Genomic DNA, 20,571 nt, shown 5'->3' on the forward strand with positions numbered 1-20,571 from the left:
TGGGTGATGATTTCTGGCGGTTACATGGCGTCAACGAGCCCAAGGCACAGAGAGCAGACGGAGAGGCCATCTCGAGCCTGTGGTTGGGCCGAAGCTTGGTGGTTAAGCGCCGACCTGCTCTGTGACGGGCGCCACCGGCTGCTGATTGGCGGGCTGGGAGTGTTGATGCAAGGCACTAGAGCTTTGCTCCCTGCAGCGCCCCGCCAGCAGCCCACAGAGGGGAAGATGCCCTGAGTGATTGGAACCGGACCTGCTGTAATCAATTGCACGATCAACCTAATCAATCCCACGATGCTGGACCTTGATTCAATCAAGCCACAGCCAACGTGCATGTTCGGTTATTTAATGCAATAAGGTATTAACGATGTACTAGTACCTCACTGTGTTGTCGATCTTGACATCTCGCCTCCTTCTTCCCCCTTCCTTTGTTCATTTCTCTCATATTCAACAACATCGCCTCCATCACAGGCCACGATATGCAAAGCGGGCACCCGACGCTAAGGTGAGCAATAGAATAGCCGCCGGCGCCGGTGCTCGCACCAAGCAGGACATCGGGATTCATCCCTGCTCCTCTGCAGTGACACCCGCCACGATTCGTCCAAATGCCTCCCCAGGGCTGCTTAGAATAGCGCCGCTCCCCCTTCAGCCACTCCTGCTAGTGGTGATGGGCGCCCTGAACTCCAAAGCCGGGTCACCCAAGTTGGACCAACGAGGTGCCCATCCTGTATGTCTCGTCACATCGCCAGGCACACCGCCGGAGCGGATCCTGGAGCCTCTTGGGCACGGCTGAATTTGTCGGTTGTCGTTCTGCAGTGACTGAAGTGATGATCGACATGTACGCCAATCGTGCTGACGGACCTCATTCTTTGAACACCCGAGTCACGCCATCCCTGGATTCTGGATTCTGGATTTGTGACGGCTTCAACTAGTCGTGTGATGTGAAGGCATTTCTCATCACCTCGTTCATCACTCATCACAGATAGCACAGATGGGCGCGTCTAACATTCACAATCACAGAGGATCATCGACGGGCTCTCTCTTTCTTCCATTCCCCCATTCTCAAATCTCAAATCTCAAGTCTCAAATCTCAAATCTCCAAGTGGTAAAATAGTGAAAATGGGTGCTACTTCGAAGCGTATAACAGGTAATTACGTTCCCGTATGCTTACTAAGGCTCTTAATTATGGTCACATGACTTCGCGATGCCATGTTTCTTGTTGGTTGCCCCGACGCGTTTCGATAACGGCGTCCAGTATCGACGAGGTTGATACAAAGAGGCAAAATCACAATGATTTGTTGAATTCAATGTGCTTGTTCTCTATGTGTTGTATTGGAAATTCAATCATCGCCACTCGCTTAGATCTACAACATCAGCTCTCGATGCCTCATCTCTGTTTCCTTGTTTAACACGCCGTCGCCTCAACCACCACCATGACAGCGGCCCAAGCTGAAAATCCAATCCTCAAGTCACTGAATGCGGCTCAGCGCCGCGCCGTTACCTCCAATGCGTCGACAGTCGCCATTCTAGCCGGCCCCGGCAGTGGCAAGACGCACACTCTAACGTCACGCGTCGTGTGGTTGATTCAGCAAACTGGGCACCAGCCGTCAGACATCGTCGTTGCGACATTTACGGTCAAGGCGGCCCGGGAAATGAAAGAGCGGATTGGAAAGGTCCTTGGCCCGGATTGTGAGAGAAAGATTGTGCTCGGCACTTTTCACTCCATTGCTCGGCGGTACCTTAGTGCCTATGGTAAACACATAGGCCTCGACTCCAAGTTTGGCATTGCGGATGATGGCGATTCGCGGGCAGTCATTCAGCGGATATGCAAGCGGCACGACTTCAACATTGATCCGGGATATGCAAGGTCATGGATCAGCAAGAAAAAGGCCAAGGGTCATGCAACGGAATCAGCCTCAAACAAGAAGCAGCCTGAGAATCCCTCCTTAAACGAGTGTTACAGGGAGTACCAGGAGCACTTGGAACGATCAAACCTATTGGACTACGACGATCTACTAGTGCGCTGTGTCGAGCTTTTGAGGGAATATCCCGCCTGTGTTTCAAATATTCAGGCTGTGCTCATTGATGAGTACCAAGACACAAATGGCATTCAGTATGAGTTGATGAAACTTTTTGCGCAGGCTCGCCAACGAATAACGATTGTTGGTGATCCCGATCAAAGCATCTATGGCTGGCGATCGGCCGAGATCCGAAATTTGTACCGTCTGCTACGGGATTATCCCGACACTGATGAGATATCCCTGGAGGAAAACTATCGATCATCTCAGTCAATCCTCGACGTCTCATTAACAGTCATTCAGCAAGATAAGAAGAGATACCAAAAGGTCCTTTTGCCAGTCCATAATAAAGGTGCAAGACCGGTTTTGCGAAAGCTAAAGAGTTCCGCCGCGGAAGGAGACTGGATCGTCTCTGAGATTAGACGGGCCGTCATGATGTTTGGGGACATGCTTACATACGAAGACGTGGCTATTCTACTGAGATCTGCCTCTCTCTCTAGACACATTGAGGCGGCATTGGGAAAGGCGGGGCTGGCATATCAAATGATTGGAGGCCACAAGTTTTATGAACGGAAGGAAATCAAGATTTTGCTGGATTACTTGCGCGCAATCTATCAGCCGGATAATAACGACGCCATTGCCCGAATCATTAATGTTCCGCGTCGAGGAATCGGAGACACGACGATCAAACGACTCATAGAAGAGGCCGAGCAACTGAAAATAAGTCTCTGGTCGCTCTTGAGAAAGCACTGCCAGGGTAGTCGTAAAGCGACGACAAAGATACTGCCCAAGATGGAGCAAAAGCTCAACACCGAGCTGCTGAGATTGATATCAAATCTTCAGACCCAAGCCCAGCAAATCACAGAGAAGTCTCAACATACCCTGGTTGATCTAATTGAAAAGTTGCTGTCACAGCTTGATTTTAAACAATATCTCGAGTCGGAGTATCCCGAAGACCATGAGCAGAGATGGCAAAGCGTTCAGGAATTCCTCAGCTTGGCAAATGATTTTGTACGCGATGCAGCAAATCTAGAGGATGAAATGCTGCCTGAAATCGACCACGTCGATCAGGTGAAAGACGACAGCATCTTGGGCCGCTTTCTGGCAAACGTGGCGCTGGCATCAGATGCCCAGAAAAACGACGAAGGGGCAGAGAAGAAGGCAGTGATAACTATCTCGACTATTCATGCTGCCAAGGGGCTCGAGTGGCCCATTGTGTTTGTTCCAGCAGTCTATGCCGGCTCCATCCCCCATTCAAGGGCCGAGGACTTGGACGAAGAAAGGCGACTCCTCTATGTGGCCATGACCAGAGCACAGGCGCTGCTTTACCTCAGCTGTCCCTTATACGGGTCTCAAGGCATGGGTACAAAGGTCGAGTTGTCGCCTTTCGTCTCACCATTCGCCTCAACGGCCTTTTCCAAGCAAGGGGCATCGTTCAATAGACCCATCTTAGAAGGGGTCGCAAAAATTCTTGGAAGGGATCTCCCCAGCGAGAAAGCAATCTTTGCCAAACTCCCCGCCATGTTCTCCCCAGAGGATAATCTGTTTCCCGTAGATCCAATTGACACTAGAGGTGCAGAGGGTCCAGAAGACTCAGAAGGGCATCGTCCAAAGGGCCCCAAGAGGCAACGCTTAAACAACCAGGGCTATGGTAACGACGACGAGGAAACCGCCGAGGATCAGCCATGGAAGAAGGAATACAGCACAACCATGGAACAAGCATCCAACTTTACCATGGCTTCCTTACCAGGGTTCACGTCGGCCGGGGCGCATCAAAACGCCCTCTCCGCAGCAGCTGCTGCTGAAGCAGAAAAGGCGGCGGCAGCCAAGAAGGCTGTCAAAATGGGAACAACTCGTCGAAAGGCAGACCAGACCAGCCTCCTTGGATTCGTAACCACGGCGTCAAAGAAACCAGCGGCTCCAGGCGGCGGGTTCGGCGGTCCAGACGCGTCCATGGCTCGATATCAGCTCGCGGCGTCTCGATCCGCAGCTAGAATGGCGGCCGAGACGAAGGCGCGTGAGCTCCCAAAGCTACCCGCCGTCGACCCATCGTTGGCGAAACACAAGCTCGCCAGCGGCAATGCCCTAAACAGGCCCAGCGTCGTTAAGATGGAAGACGACGAAGGCTCCAAAAAGCGGTATCACTGTTTCTCCAGCTCTCCACCAAGACCAGCTGAAGCCGAAGAGGTGAAGGAGGAACAACAGACAACCACGCAAGAGGTTTCCGTTCCCGATCGCCCTGCCACGAGCTTTCACAGGACGACGTTTGTTTCTGCCGCTTCCAGGGGCGGCGTCAGGCGTCCGGTGGGCTTGGGTCCGCCGCCGGGGCTGGATAGGCTTCGCAAGCCGTTTAAGCCATTGACGATAACGCGGCCCACGAAGCCGCAGTGAATGTTGAGTTATATCAGGTTATGTATGGACATTTTTGGAATGTTCGATTGTACCTGAAATGATGGGGCGCGTGGAGAGTGACATTGTGGCGCTGGGGCATAACGGCAAACCTTACGAATAAGCATAACGGCTGGGGCACGATGCGGGAGTAAAGGTGGCGTAGACAGGGGACCGGCTATGTATATAAAGACTGTGATGAACTGAATGAAACAGAGCATCGGCATTAAATCAATACACTAAAACAATAGACTCATCATCAGACTACACAATCAAACGCAAAAACAATCAATGGCTTAATTACCTTCTTGAAGAATAAACAAAAGCACATCATGTTCTCTACCGTCATTTCGCAAGCCACCCGAGCCGCCTTTTCCACTTCGGCACGCACCCTCAAGCCGGCAGACGCAAGCATTTCTGCGTCTACACGAGGCTGGAGGAATTTATCGCCTCAATCTCGCCGGTACATTGCATATGGAGTTGCGACGTGTTTGGCCGTGGACGGATATCTCGTGTACAACTATGCGCCTTGGGTCATGGGTTTGGAGAAGAGGGAATAGGTAACAGCAAGGTCGCGGTAGTGTACCTGTGTAGGGTATGACCAATGGTCTACAGGTATGTAGATTGGCAGAATCAGTCGCTGTATGTTAAGTCGGACATTAATGAGAAGGGAACCAATACATTGGTTAATGCAATCTTGATCTTGTCTCCCTGGCATTTTCGCCAGCTTAGGTACCAAGGCGTTGTTGGCCATGGAAAGCTCTCCATTGGTTTTTTGAAGTGGTACATGTCACTTCAGACGAGTCCTCACAACCAGGCCCCATCTCAGCTTGGGCTCTTGCACAAGCTAAACGACAAGAGTTTTTGCTCTTCTTTCTTTCCGGATGCAGAACCGAGGCTCACGCTGGGCAATCGGACATGATACTGTTCAAGGCGGTGGTAGAAATGCAAGTGTTGACACACCCCCGCTCGACTAAGGCATCGTGCCGATTCGTGGGATGGCGGTGATGACGATGCCTCGCCTCGCCTCGCCTCGCCCTACACACCGGCGAAGACAACAGGCGGCATTGGTTGCGTGTACCTGCTTCTAGAGATTCGCGTCTGACATGCGACGCTCACGATGACGTGGTGATCTGCCATTGTATGTATCGCTGTCTTGGCTCTGTCTGTAGATCTTTGACTCGCTCAAGGGGAAGCAGGTTGGGCCGGTTTTACCCCCTGCTCCCTCTCCCAAAAACACCTACGAGTACTCGAGTCTCGGTAGACACAGTGGATTCGGACTGGCATTTGCGCAAAGGAGCCGGGGATGGCGGGTGACCCGGTCCATCTCTTCCAACGGCCCTCCCCGCACTTTTCAACCTTGACAACTTGATCTGGAGGAGGGGCTGCCGTCACACAGCTCAGCACGCGAAGCCCTTTGTTTGGATCTGCCATCCAGGCTTGTCTCGCTGCGCGATGTGACGACAGTCGGCTGGCCTAGCCGTGCTCAACTGCATGTCCGGACTCGTATTGGCCTTCTCTGGGCGCTGCATGATTGCTAGGAAGCTGAGCTGCCGATGCTACGTTGACCGTCCCACCGGCCGGTGCCCTCCTGGATGTAAGGTGTCGTTTGGAAGTGCTGCGCAGAACGGGGTCGCATGAATGTCGATAGCAATCAATACGACGCTGGCTGTGTGTGTCGCTTGGAGTTGCTCGCGGTTCTTTCGTCTGTTGCCGACATGGTGGGTGTTGACCCGGCTCTAGGCGTTTGTCATGATAGGTATGGACGGGCGATTCGGATCTCAAGTGAAGAATCTCAAGTGTAGAAAGGAGTTGGAAAGAAACAGATGGGCAAGGCTATTCGCTTAATACGGAGAATACTTTGAATCAATAAAATATTCCATTAGATATCGCAATTACGCATCATAGCTGCCTTTTTATCAACGCCAATTGTATTGTCCCAGAACAGCCTTCCCCAGCGGGATCTGGATTGCCGTTACCGCTAACCCCACACGGGCAGTATAGCTCCCTGCTTCGGGACTAGCGGTGCGGAGCTTAAAGTTGGAGGGCAGCCGGGCATGCCGCCCTTTCCTTGGAGGGCATCGCCATGTCTTAATGGGCAGGAGCGGAACGCAAGCTGCTTCCCTTACAGTCAAGTGATCCGTGCCGATACTACGAGCAAAAGTACAAGCATTGAGAGACAGTTCACGGCTTTGGGCATTAATTCCACGTCTACCTTACCTTACCCTGCCTATACTATACTACACTACACTAGGAGAACTGCAGAGATAAATAAGTACTGCATGGCGGACTCCTCGCAGGGCGAGCTGGGGAAACTGGCTCCTCTCCCAACTGCGGAGAAGGTCAAGTCGCCAGCTCCGGCTCTCGAATCTCCAACCATGGCGCTGCTCTTTGCCAGCAAGGCCCGGTCGGCGCTCTCCATCTTCAGCATCTTTGCTCTCCTTTCCGTGGTGCTCTTTGGCGCCATCGCTACGGCCTCGCCCGGCGGGAAACTGCACAAGTTCCAGAAGCTCGCCGATGCGGACCGCCAGTCGTATCTCATCGGCGTGGGCAAGGCCGACATCACCGGCCCCGTGGTGGAGATTGGCTTTGCTGGATATGCCAACCTGGACCAGACGGGATCTGGCCTTCGCCAGCGTCTCTACAGCCGTGCCTTTATCGTTGCGGACAAGGCCAACCCCAGTGACCGCTTTGTCTATCTGGTCCTCGACACGCAGTCCGGAGACACTGCTATGCGGAATGGCCTCCTGGACGGTTTGAAGGCTCTGGGCAGTGAATATGCCGTCTATGGTCAGAACAACATTGCTCTGACGGGAACGCACAGCCACTCTGGCCCTGGTGCTTGGTTCAATTATCTACTGCCACAGATCACGTCCCTTGGCTGGAGCCAGCAGAGCTACCAAGCCATTGTCAACGGTGCTGTCTTGTCTGTCCAGCGCGCCCATGAGAGCCTCCAGGAAGGCTATCTCGATGTCGGCACAACTGACATTGCCGATGGCGCCATCAACCGCTCGCTTTGGGCATATCTCAACAACCCAGAGGAGGAGCGAGCTCAGTATGGCTCAGAAACCGACATTACCATGACCCTGCTTCGCTTTCAGCGTGCTTCTGACGGCAAGAACATCGGTGTCTTGACATGGTTCCCTGTTCACGGCACTTCTCTCCTTGGAAATAACACTCATGCTGCTGGTGACAACAAAGGTGTTGCTGCATGGCTCTTTGAGAGTGCCATGAAGAATGACGCCACCGCTGCCGATGGCTTCGTGGCAGGCTTCAGCCAGGCCAATGTTGGCGATACTACTCCCAATGTTCTTGGTGCTTGGTGCGACGACGGCTCCGGCCAGCAGTGTAGCCTCGAAAACAGCACTTGTGCGGATGGCAAGTCGCAAAGTTGTCATGGCCGAGGACCCGAGTTCCAGGCCTTGGATCTCGGCGCAAAGAGCTGTTACGAAATGGGCCGCAGGCAATTTGCTGGAGCCCAGACTATTTATGTAAGTGGCATGCCATTTTTGCTTGCCTGTTTCTCTTTCACTTCGCTTATACACATCTATGCCTTCTTTCAATGGAAAAGGAGTTGTAACTTACGAAATCATAGGACAACCTGAAATCATCCACTACTCCGGTTACCGGCTCCACGGTCAAAGCCTTTCACTTCTTTCAGGATATGCGTTACTTTAACTTTACGTTGCCAGACGGAACCAAGGCTCAGACTTGCCCGGCCGCTCTTGGATTCTCTTTTGCCGCTGGAACTTCTGATTGGCCTGGCGCTTTTGACTTCGTTCAGGGCGACTCTGGTTCGCCAAACAACCCCCTTTGGTCACTTGTGGGTGGCCTGCTCAAGGCACCAGGCCCTCAGCAAGTTGCGTGCCAGCAGCCCAAGCCTGTTCTTTTAGACGTTGGTGAGATTTCGACGCCATACGCCTGGACGCCGAATATCGTAGACATTCAGGCGCTCCGTGTAGGCCAGTTTGTCATCATTGTGAGTCCTAGTGAAGCTACCACTATGGCCGGCCGGCGCTGGAAGGCCGCAGTTGCAAAGGAAGCAGCCACTTTCCTCGACGAGGACCCTATTGTCGTCTTGGGTGGTCCAGCAAACAGCTACTCTCATTACTGCGCAACGCCTGAGGAGTACGATATCCAGCGCTACGAAGGGGCCTCAACTCTCTTCGGCCGAAATGAGCTCAACGCCTACATCAATCTCACCGTCAGCAACCTGCACTACCTCCAACCTGGCTCGACCGGCACCCCCTCCCAAGGTGTCCTCCCTCCAGACAACCGAAAGAACATGATTTCATTCATTACCGATGTTGTCCAGGACAACCCGCCGATTGGCAAGAGCTTTGGCAACGTTTTGGTGCAGCCAAACTTGACGTACAATATCGGTGATGTTGTCAACGTCACTTTCCAGGGTGCTAACCCACGTAACAACCTCCGCCAAGAACAAACCTTTGCGGCAATCGAGCAGCAAGGCAGTGGCGGAACATGGACGCAGGTACGTGACGACTCGGATTGGTTCCTTGTCTACACCTGGCGAAGAACCAACTTCATCTTGGGACAGAGCGAGGTGGACATTACTTGGGAGACGTACGGCAATGCGCAGCCGGGAACATACCGTGTCAAGTATTACGGCGACTCCAAGGCACTGTTTGGAGGAGTGACGTCGTTTGTGGGAACGAGCAATAGTTTCACGCTCAAGTGAAGTAGAAGTTTGTTTAGGATTAGACATTGAATATTGTTGGCCTCGTATGAGCGTTCTCTGTGACTCCATACCGGTAATGAGAAAGTGTAGCCCCTAAGGCTCCTTGCTGATTATGACAAACTTGCTTTACTACATGACGCCAATGACACGGGTAGCCTCTCCTCTTTTGTGGATATGGAGGGATAAGATGAGAAGGGGATTTGATAGGATCATAGTACAGACATGGGGAGCTGCGTCCCGTTTCTCCCGTTCCCTTCGTACACTTGTTTACCTGATGCTCATGGCGGATGAGGCTTCGTGACACCAGGGGGGTGAGGCCTGACCCGGGAATTCGGGACCGGCCTCGTACGACGGGGTTTCTGAACGGAGCGAGTGTTTATGAGAGATTTTCTGTTTGAGTTGAAGATTGTTACATTGCTTCCGTTGGTTGGTTGTGGTTGTGGTTGTGGGACTGAATGCACTTGGCCGATGTTGCTGCTCCCGTTCTAGTCTGCTTGAAGTTGCGGACTTTTTTTGGGGGCAAGGATGAGACGGGATCTATGGGGGTGTGTTTTTGATTTAAGCTTACGGCACAAGGCTACGCATGATGGGCGGTGGGAAGTTATGCTTCTTCTTTTCTTGTATGGGGTTGATGGGCGTGGTGGTTCTGTCATCGGGTATCTTGAGGATATGGGCTTGGTCTTGTTGTTTCTTCTAGATGATTTGATGTGCTTCCTCCTATATTATGATCGGCAGCGCTGATTGATTATTATTTTCACACTAATTACCTCTCTCACGGGATTTGGCTCGATGAGTTCGTGACATCTTACTCTACACACCAACACATGTCGTGTGCATCTAGTTGTGCTGTAGTAGGTGAGCTTCTCTCGGGACCGCAGGGGGCTTGGAGGCACGAAACATAATGTGCTGCTTGGATATTGAGAGAAAAGGACGAACCGGTTCAAAACTGATACCCTGTCATGTATTTGCTTCCTCGGACGACTGACTACGTCCATCTCAAGTTGAAAGTGCACTTCCGGGACGGCTGTGGAAGCCCGACGACGGCACAATTTGTGTAATAACGTTCAGTCTATGCATACTATCCCATAGTCACTCGGACTTGTCCGTACGAGGATTTTTTTCTTCTCTCTTTTTCCCGCAGCGGTGACTAACCACTCAAGCATATGCAAGCCACATTTTCTCTTCCCAGTCTATTGGATGGGCACCAAGCGGCCTGACGGCACCCAGACGGGAGAGGGTGGCAGCACGCGGCGAAGTAGAAAAAAGCCAGCCAACTAGCTGAGAAAAGGGGGGGAAGTTAATTTAGATTCATGTCAACAACATGATCTTGTGTTATCCCGACAGCAGCGGGATGAACACCGGAGAGGTCTTCTAGTGAGAGTCGGGACGGCATATTGCCGTTGGGTTTCGTATCCTCTCTTCTTTGGAGTGCAGCTTGTCCACTTGCAGCCGCATAGATGACATTGTTCATGTAAAACATGATGGGAGATGGCCACGTACAGAAACTTTGGCCAACACAACAGGTGTGACTTCGTTGTTACTGCAGTCTGTGGAACCAAACTTGTTAGATATGGTGCCGTGCCTTCCCCCCCCCCCCCCCCCCCTCGTCCCCAGCATAGCTAGATCGAATGGGATTGGACTTGACTTCCATGTGACTGAGACGAGGCAAACAACGACGAAAGTGCGAAATCCAGTTTGATTGTGCAGCTTTTTGGGGTTGCCAAATCATGTGCTCCTCAACCGAGGCTAATGAGGCGAGGGGGAACCATGGGATGAATCCTGCTACTCGGCCTCTGCGCGTGTGAGATGCCAACCAGAGACGGGCTCTGTAGACGCCATATTTTTCTTCCGCTTCTGGCATCCATATAAAACTCAGCAGCTCTGAGAATTCCATGATTCATCTGAGCACTTGGCCGGTTACGGGCAACACACGTACAAGTCAGCATTCAAGCGCCGTGAGACCAAGCAGATGGCGATGTGACATTTCGCTTTTCTGCATGTCTCGGCTGGCTGCCTCCTGCAGAGCGTCCTGGCTCCCTCGTGACGTCCTGCTTTCAAGGTCCCGACTATTCATCACCGACTCTTTGGCCAAGGAGAAATCATGGCGTATCGCTTAACGTGACTGGGACCCAATACTCTATCCAAGCCACTTCCGCCTCGCTCACCGACTGCAAAGAAGATTAAGCAGCAAACAAGCGGCTCCGGCTTCCGGCCCACATGGCGGTGCCGCGAGCCGTCGTTCGGAAGCGAGGGGCCAGATGCCAAATGGTATCGCCAAGTACACGACGGTTTGTTGTCAAGACATGATGCCCAAGGAGACAACAAGTCTAATGACGACGATGGAATCCCGCGGCCCAGGTAAATTGCAGCCGCCAAATGGATACTATTTTAGATAAGGGAAAAAAAAAAGGAAGCAGTTCCAAGACCCGAGTCCCGTTGGTGTGCAATTTGGTGCCTAACAAACACCTGTACTAGTACGTACGTACACCCAAAGATACGTGGATGCCAAAATCATGCCTTGCAAAGCAATCTGCGAGTTGCGTCGGGTGGGGGGCCTCCTTCGCGGGATGGCTTGGAATACAAGGGAATGGAAACGCGGGTGGCTGAAGGCAGAGGAATAAGCTGGGAAAAGGAAAGAAAGCCATTACAAGTGGCTAGGCGCCGTCTTTGTGCGCTCGGCCGCAAAGTGCCAACCTACCTATGTGCTCGTATAGTCATCTCATCCCACAGGTGAGACCCCAAGCGGCCAAGCAGGCGTGACCTGTACAATGTCTTGCGTCGTGCAGCGCGCAGATGATATCATGAGGACCGTCCATTTCCGAGGGAACAAAATGGCTGAATCTAAGTAGCGGCTCGATTTCTGGCGATGGGCTGCGGGGCGGGAGAGATCTTTGCGCCAGGGATGTCTAGATGGTGCGGTACTGTTAAGATTTGAGTTCTTCGCTGGGCCTGTCGTACTAAGCACCTCAATGCGACCTGATTCCAGAGCGTCGGCTCCCTCTCCCATTGTTTCAGTCGGTGGGTAATTCTCTCATGATCTGCATCTCCTTTGAACGGCTCGAGTGTTAGTGCGCGAGCTGCGAAACGAAATCTCAAGTAGTGTCAGGTACGTACATGGCTCCAAATGTCAAATAAGCGCAAATGGTTACACCTGAGCAATGTCTCAAATCCCCTTTTCTTCTCCGCACCGGTGTGGAAGAGGAAGCATAACCCCTTCGCAACCCCAGCATCTTCTCTCCATGCTACTTACGGAGTAGGTAGTAGTCCAAGGTTGCGCGTGTACTCGTACTTCTTGGTACTTGATCGAGGCGCCAAATCTGCGTCGTGTCGTGTCGTCGTGTGTCGTGTCAACTGTTTGGCGCAATGGGCAGAGAGAGAGAGAGAGAGAGACAGAGTCTGCCTATCCACATCTTGCTGTGCAAGAGATATCACAGCGTCGCACAACATATATGAATATTGTGCCTTGGGACGACATCATATAGCTCCCTGCCTGTATTTAGGTATGCACACTTTAGTCACGCACACACTCACATACTAGGCTGCCTTCGTGCCTTACTTGGTCCCTTTAGGGACGCACACCAAAGCCCGGTCCTTTTGAACTGAATGAAGCAGGAAAACAAGATCGAGAGACCCGCTCTGATGCCCAACTCACGCCCCTTTTCAGCCTATCGTCAGTCAGTCGTGTGTGCTTAGTTGTCACCGTCAGGATGCCCCGCCGTCATCCCGTGCTCACTTTTTTTTTCTCCCCCTTCCCTGCTGCTTTCTTTTTCTCGTTGGCTTCTTAGCTTTTCCCTCCCTTCCTTCGGGGTCCAGATATTCGACCCTTTGTACTCCGTATTGTACAAGTATTGTCGCATGTATTGATACACGATTCCAGGCGCAGGGCTAGAAGCAATGCGCTGGCATTTCGTTTTTAGATCCTCTGGAGTCGAATGGTTCAGACTTCGCGATGCCGCTTGAGTGGGTGGTAGTACATGGCATACAGCGACTTCAGCCTTAACACGCATTAAGTGGCATCACCGCTAATGCAGTCGTCGTGTGCTCCACAGACCTGCACCGCAGAACTGTAGTACATTCGTGTTTAGCTGACATTGAGATCCTGCGGTATGGGCTCCAAACGTGTGTGGACCACCAAGAATAAATAACCGCTCCAAAATGAAGGGAGCGGAAGAGGAGAGACAGTCTTTTTATGATAGAGCCGTGCTCAAAAAAGAAACTCATTCAGTGCCAGCGTGACGTGAGCTTCTCATCGTTGGGCATTCAGACGCCGCTTTCCCATCTGCCACTCGTGTTGTGATGATATTATGGCCCAGCAGCACCGAGCAGTACTCGTAATCCGCAATTTTGCTCTACACATAGAGGTACCGACCAGCCTAGTAGGAACTAGTAAATTGTCAGCTGGACCTCCCTCGATCTACTCGTACTCACGTCTCCAGTTGGTTCGTCGCCTAACACATCCACGCCAAAGGCATGTGCACTTTGTATGTATATGTGCGCGTATGCACATATAACAAACGCCCATAGATGCACGCCCGCCCTGCCAGCAATCTCGACATCCCAAGGGGGAAGCATCCTAGTGGCTGGCTCTTGCAACACAACCTCAGCGCATTCAACAAGACCACTTGGTACGTTGACAGGTAGCCGATGTTGCAGACAGCCTCCATACCTGACGGCATATTGGTCCCAAGTCATATGCATGTATGCAGCCATGGCTCAGGAGAGTGGTCCCTTTCAGGTAGTCTCGCAGCCAGAACACCGGTTCGGTTCCTCTCTCTTCTTTTTTGTTTCCATCTCTTTCTTTCCTGGCTTCCCCATCCGTATTTCACATACGTACCCACTCAGCCCTGCTGCTTAGATGGGAGGGGCCATGTACGAGTATGTGTTTGCCAGCAACTGGCAAGCTGGCGACAAGGTGTCGAGACAACTCATCGAGCCATGAACTTGGTGCCCGGGATTGGGATCCGGCGGACACGCCGGCACCACCAGACGCCAGCAATTCTGAAAGCTGTACTCCGTATGACTCTGTATTCTGGCTGACAGCGTGGATGGGACCTGCTCCGCACATGCATTAGCACTGCCTGGATTGCCTCGGAGTACAGTAAATGCTAATGGGTAGCAAACTTATAAGAGCCGCGTCACACGGGGCTGTCGACCGGGGAATCAGTGGTTCACGGCCGAGCTGGCATCAAGGTGAGTACGGAGCACGGAGTGGCTGGTTGCGCGACAGCGCAGAAACTTGGCTTTGACGGCTTCACACCCCCAAGGCATATTGGCCCAAAGCAGTAGTGCCACAGAGCCACAGTCGTATGCCTTGGTCGGCAGAGATGGTACCAAGATAGGCAGAAAGAAAAAAGAGAGATTCAGCAGTGAGAGGACGAGCAGTGCTGATTTGTATGCACCAATTGTATCGGGTGGGTAAGGGTATTGATGATGACTGAATCCCCCTGGTCGTTCGGCAGACGTATCACGGCTCAGAATCCAGCAGCGCCGATACTTGGGAGAAACGGAGGCGGCGGCGTCCCCCTTGTCAGCCTCTGCTGAACGGCTGCTGTATGCTGAAGCTGGTGAGCAACGGATCAGCCATCGTGCCCATTGTGGCCCAAGAAGTGATTTTTTTAGCCATCCATGCATGCAACGTGTATGTGGGTATGCTTGCTGGTGTGGGTGGTTTATATGCCTGTATGCATGGCCGCAGTATGAGTACGAGTAGGTATGCTCGCGCCTGCGCTTGGAGGTGAAAGACGGAGATGCTCTAGGTATCTATCACGACATCTCAGTCAGTCAGTCAGTCAGTCTGTCTGTCTGTCTTGTCTCTATTCCCTTTCTCGATACCTTAGGCACCCAGCCCGTCTTGACGTCAGGACCTCTACCTCTGCGGTACCCAAAGACATAAGACATCTCCATAATATTCGTCCGCATCTGTGGTAAGTGACAAGTACAAGTAGCAGCTGTCGGCAAGGGCGAACAGCTGCCTCCATACAAAAAAAAAAAAGTGCACAGACCTTAATCTGTCCGGTGTGGGGCTCACCGGCAGTAGTCCCGCGTTTGCTCGGCGGTGGCTTCCTTGTCACTCTCCCATCAAGTCAAGGTACCTTAGGTACTCAATAGGGCCTTTGTAGTACGGGGTAAGGGGTATGGAGAAGTACGAGGTACTATGAGATGCTGCCCTCCGCGCCGCGTGGTTTGGGCTGGGACCGGGTATCGAGTACGGGGAAGATACCTGTTCAGCGTCGCCAGGGGCAGGGGCATTGACTTTGAACATCGCCGTGCCTCCCATTGGCATGGCGGCTGAGATCCGGCCTAAGGGCGCTAGTAAAGACTGGACGCATTGTGCCTGTGTTTTCACTTTGGGATATCGTTTGGCGGTGCCATCTTTATCTCCCAATTTCTACTCGTCGTGTGCTCTGCTGATGCTGATACTGCCGAACCCTGTGCTCATATCAGTAACTTCATTACTCATCTGGAACCTGGAGAACGAAGAAAAGACAAGCAAGTCTCAGACATTTCCCTCCGAGTGCGGTCATGTCATGCTGGCGCGCTGGGAATAGGCGAGCAACAGCACAGGACGAGATGGACGCCAAATGCTACCTCAACACAGCACAGCACAACACAACACAGCAAAAGCACCAGCGCATCGCTCCCACACACACGCACTGACAATTCACACCCCACCCTCCTACTGGTAGACTCAAGCTCAACCTTGAAATTACATGGACTCCATCCATTGGTATCCCGTACACCAATACTTTGCCGGTGCAGGGGGGACTCAAGTCGAGCCAGAAAAAGAAAGCAGACAATCACCACCCACCGCAGCCCCAGCAAATGATCCCGGCTCCATCACACTCGTCCGCCTCCAACGGAACAGCTGCTTGAATTGAAGCTTGCTTCTTTGGCCCCATGCTCGCCTTGTGCTCCCCATGCTAGTCGTCTTTTGTTGACCCCCGGTCCTGGGCTACATCTGGCAGAAAATCCAGCAGCGGCGTCAGAAAAAGATAATGGCCCTCTCTACTGTTGTCTCTGCTCGGCCATCATCTCCCCCTTAACGTCGTCGATGGACCAGAATAGAAACCCAGTGGACAAATGATGGCATCTAGAGAGACGCCTCCTTGTACGCCTTGCCGTCCATTGTAATATTTGTACTCCCCTTTGCCTTGACCGTTGTCTAGGCCCTCTTACATGCAGTCTGCCGCAGCCGCTCCGTGTCAAACACGCAAGCATTGACAGCGCAATCACCACCTCGACGCCTAAATTTGATACCAAGACTCTCGTTTTTTTCTCCGGCCCGCCTGCATCTAATTCCTACTAGCTTCTCTCCGGCTGCCACATCACACACGGCTGCTTCTCATCTGCTGGGGCTCCCCCCCTAGTCCATCGTCTCGGATGATTCATCCTCGTCCACTTCATCTCTCCACCAGGCTCGAGAAACAGGACCAGCCCCCGTCAGGCCGAGTCCACCACGATATAAGACATCGCGTCTGCGCCGTCTGAACCACAGACTCCTCTCTCTCTCTCTCTTCCAACCCGCCATCCCCAGACCAGTGCTTTGACCGTCTCGATCAACGCAAAAGTGCTCAGATTCACCCCACACGCCGCCTTTCCTGCTTTGGATATAGATACTCCCTTGAGATCCCGCCATCCCTCATTCCAGCCTTTGCTCGATCCGCCATACTATATAATACCTATAAAGTCTGCCACGCCTCACCTCTCTTCTCTTCGACCATTGGCCTCTTCGACGCTCGACACCGTCATCTACGCAGTCCTCTTCTCGCCCCTTTGCTTCTCCTCGACCTCGAACATTTACACTACACCAGTCACACCTATCCATTACCTACCTATAATACCCAAAATGTCGTCCACCACCTCCTCTGCTTCTTCCTACACCTCTGGCGCAAGCTGGCAAGAGCGCCTTGAAGGTACGAGTGGCCACATTCACCATTGACCCTCGCCTTGACATGACTGACTTGTTATATAGAGGCTTGCCGCGATGCTCAAATCATGCCCCCCACTTTCCAGATTGTGTCTGATCGCCGAGGTATGGCACACATTCTCTCCTACCTATGAGGCACTTGATTGCATCCATGAGCTAACAGATTCTGGTTTCCAGGCGGCCGAACAGCTTGGTCCAGCCAAGTCACAATCCGGGGTCAGACTCTCGCAGCACGATACTGGTACGATGGCAAGAATCTCAACAACGCCAAAGAAGATGCCGCCGAGTGCGCCCTGAACTGGTTGAGCAGGGCGGCTTGGTGAGCAGTCACCGCTACTTGCATGCCCAGTAGCATTGTTCGCTGATGCTACGGAATTTTCGCTGCCCGCCACTAGCGATATCGAGGATGCAGCTCAATGTCTTGCATACCTGGCTTTTCATTCCTTCACTTTGCCTACTTCTTTCACTCTCTTATTATTTTCTTTGTGGGGTTTCATCAAGTTTGGAGTTGGAGTACAGAGAAAGAAAGCCTTCCATCGTGGGGTCATAAAGAGGACGGCTATGGGAACGGCGCAATTTGCAATTTTGCCATGTTTTGGGAACTTCTCTCTTGATCTATCGGGAATCTTCTCTTCTGGCCTTTTACCGTGATTGCTCAATACCCTTGGAGGCCACTCAGCCCCAATGAACAGCATTGTCCGTGGAAGATACAAAAAAGGGCGGCACACGACCACAGATCCTTGTCACGCTGCGTTGGTATCGCGATTGCGAAGATGGAATTTGTTGTATTGGACTAACGAACTTGTTCATTTGTCTGTTTGTTTTTGCTTTTTTTTTTTTCTTGCTTTTTTTTTGCTAGGGTTTTGATATGAATTTTTGCTGGTCTGATTTTGTTTGGTTTGATTTTTTTATCAGTTGGGAGGGCTATTTCATTTTGCATTTCGATCTCAATATCAGGAAACGCCAAAGACGAATGCTGTATTATGACGAGTTCAAGAATGATGGAAGAATGGCGACGGCGCATAGCCCAATAACGAGGGTGGAAGGTTGATACTAATAATTACCTACCATGTTTGTCAATTCGAAGAAAAATAGGAAGCTCCGCATTGGAATCGCATGACCTAGGAATGGGCCGGCATGTGAGCAGCTCCAAAGCTGCTCGATGCTATACTTGTGCTTCGTGCTTCGTACACCGTAAAAGCCTCCGTATCCCAGACTTGCTCGAGTGGTTACGGTAGGACGAGGTCATGTGGCCAAGGAGGAAATGAGAGCCCCGACCTTGGCGTCCAAGGGATGGGCAGCTGCCAGTCAATGCAGTGGAACAAACCGTGCAAGTGCAGGGATGGGTTAGATTCATCGGTCAAGCCCATCTCAGATGAGCATGCAAGGATGGATGAGCATCGTTGCGGGATGACATAATCAAGTTGGAGTTGGATTCGGACCGGAATTGTTCCGATCGGCACAGCGACGGCGGTGGTGGGCGGCTGTAATTTTCATGGAGGGACATTGGAAGGCGATCCCGCGAAGTGTCGACGACGAAGAATTGCGCCTTGGGAGCCCATTTGGTAGCACCGGAGCACCACCATGGCTTCAAGATTGAAGATCTGGGGCGCATGCAGGACCCTGGCGGTCCGGATGCAGCCCGTCCGCCTTGCGGCTCAGCCATTCCGAGCCCAGGCTTCATCGACTCGATTCTACGCCGACGATGCGACCAACAAATCCTCCAAACCTCCGAGCGGTGCGAAGAGAGAAGCTTCCGGATCGGTTGCCGATTCAGAACCGAGAAGCGCCAGGGCTACTGAGGGCGCCTCTGAAGAATTGACCCAGAAAGCCTCGCAAGATGTTGGTTGATTCCTCCCCCCTCCCCCACAAGTCGAGTGTACCTCAAGTGCTGACCAGCTGGGAACGTAGACATCTTCATCACAAGCGTCATCGATTGAAGCGCTGGACGATGCGACCTTGGAACAGATACTATATGGCGGCCGACCCGTAACAAGTCAGCGGGAGGGCGGCTTGACAGCGGCGCAAGAGGAGGCTCTATATCGCGAGGGTGTCATTCCCCCACCAGAGCAGGCGGAAGCCATTGTTGCTGCCGGGTCGCAGTCAATAGTCCCCGTTGGCTCAGAAGTGCAAAACGCCGGCCACAAGTTTGGACTTCCTCAAAAGCCTTATCCAGACGGGTTCAACGTCAAGAAGCGATACCACCCCGTGCTGGAGCAAATCACCAGGCTCCTGATGCGCCATGGAGAACTCAGTGTTGCGCAAAGAGTAAGTCATAATGCAGGCCGCCATAGCACCAACTCGGATTACTGACAGCTTTGCTTTAGAATATGGCTTCTGTCATGAACTTCTTACGAACGTCGCCCGCCCCCATCTACAGCCCGAAATTCCCCCTATTACCAGGGACTCCGCCCGCCGCCCACCTCTCTCTTAACCCCGTCCTCTACATCACAATCGCCATCGACTCGGTTGCGCCGCTCCTCAAAGTAAGGAACATTGCCGGCGCTGGCGGAGGTGGCCGCGCCCTGGAACTCCCCGTCCCCCTCGCCGTCAGGCAGCGCCGAAGGATGGCGTTCCAATGGATCCTGGACGTCATCAACAAGAAGCCCTCGAAAGGCAGTGGGCGGAACCAGTTTGCCCATCGGATAGCTGAGGAGATCATCGCCGTGGTGGAGGGCCGGTCGAGCGTCTGGGAGAAGAGAAAGCTGGTACACAAGCTTGGCACGGCGGCTAGAGCCAACGTGGGATCCAACAAGCTGAAGACGAAGAAGAAGAAATAAACGACGTGATGCGACGGCGGATTTTGAATGTATATTAGATGTGTATTCTACGGCAGCGAACAGGTAGATGGGAAAAAAAATAAGAGGCGGGTTCGTGAGAAGCTTTGAATAGGCTTGTACATTACGTTAGGTACCTAGTAGAACAACTTGCGAAACCAAGTCAAAGCAAAAAACAGTGTCAGTTTCAACAGTTCAACGTATGTACGTATTGCCCATTGAATTGATGCTTTTTATATGCACGCGCACTGCAAACACTGGCTCCATAACAAGTATAGATCAGCACATTTACCTAAATAAATGCACATCACGGACGCCCCTCTAATCCGGCCTGCTGTACAAAGTATCGCCTGCATGTGACCAACAGGCTCGGCTCTAATTCATACCTACTAGGTAGTACCTACGCACACCCAAAAAGAGAGCAACTGGGAGGCGGCCCCCGATCCGGGTAGGTAGATCAAGCCCATTTTTAAGGTTAATAGGACGAGCCAGACCAAAGAATGGCCGTCGCACGTAGAGCAGTCCATGGATCCCAAACACCCAATGAGAGCACTCCAAGGCCGGCGGTTTAGCGGAGTAGCACAGGGCAGTGCAAAACATTCAAAGTTATAATTCAGCTATGAAGCGGGCACGGAGTTGAGCCATGGCTGCGGGTTACACAATGAGGAGCGATAAGCTCAGCTTCTCTACTCTCTTGATTCCATCGTCAACAGTTAACAGGGTGGCGAAGGTGAGGCTAGCAGCAGGGCCCAGCATCTCTCGTTG

The 20,571-nt window shown here is 52.4% G+C and overlaps 4 protein-coding genes across 4 annotated transcripts; all 4 read left to right on the plus strand.

The window, feature by feature from the left end:
* Window positions 1-1,430: 1,430 nt before the first annotated feature.
* On the plus strand, window positions 1,431-4,406 carry Triagg1_4085 (uncharacterized protein; the record flags this gene model as incomplete). Its single annotated transcript, XM_062898449.1, has 1 exon — window positions 1,431-4,406. The coding sequence occupies one exon, from the start codon at window positions 1,431-1,433 to the stop codon at window positions 4,404-4,406; it is 2,976 nt and encodes a 991-aa protein (XP_062757105.1).
* Window positions 4,407-6,685: 2,279 nt separating this feature from the next.
* Window positions 6,686-9,102, plus strand: Triagg1_4086 (uncharacterized protein; the record flags this gene model as incomplete). Its single annotated transcript, XM_062898450.1, has 2 exons — window positions 6,686-7,894; window positions 7,999-9,102. The coding sequence occupies 2 exons, from the start codon at window positions 6,686-6,688 to the stop codon at window positions 9,100-9,102; spliced, it is 2,313 nt and encodes a 770-aa protein (XP_062757106.1).
* Window positions 9,103-16,948: 7,846 nt separating this feature from the next.
* On the plus strand, window positions 16,949-17,352 carry Triagg1_4087 (uncharacterized protein; the record flags this gene model as incomplete). Its single annotated transcript, XM_062898451.1, has 3 exons — window positions 16,949-17,015; window positions 17,075-17,134; window positions 17,207-17,352. 3 exons carry the CDS (start codon window positions 16,949-16,951, stop codon window positions 17,350-17,352), a joined length of 273 nt encoding a protein of 90 aa, XP_062757107.1.
* Window positions 17,353-18,613: 1,261 nt separating this feature from the next.
* Window positions 18,614-19,809, plus strand: Triagg1_4088 (uncharacterized protein; the record flags this gene model as incomplete). The annotated part of the gene is made up of 3 exons (XM_062898452.1): window positions 18,614-18,871; window positions 18,941-19,297; window positions 19,357-19,809. The coding sequence occupies 3 exons, from the start codon at window positions 18,614-18,616 to the stop codon at window positions 19,807-19,809; spliced, it is 1,068 nt and encodes a 355-aa protein (XP_062757108.1).
* Window positions 19,810-20,571: the final 762 nt, after the last annotated feature.

The sequence above is a fragment of the Trichoderma aggressivum genome (genome assembly GCF_033847375.1).
Source record: "Trichoderma aggressivum f. europaeum strain CBS 100526 chromosome Unknown scaffold_012, whole genome shotgun sequence".
NCBI classification, from domain to species: Eukaryota; Fungi; Ascomycota; class Sordariomycetes; order Hypocreales; family Hypocreaceae; genus Trichoderma; species Trichoderma aggressivum.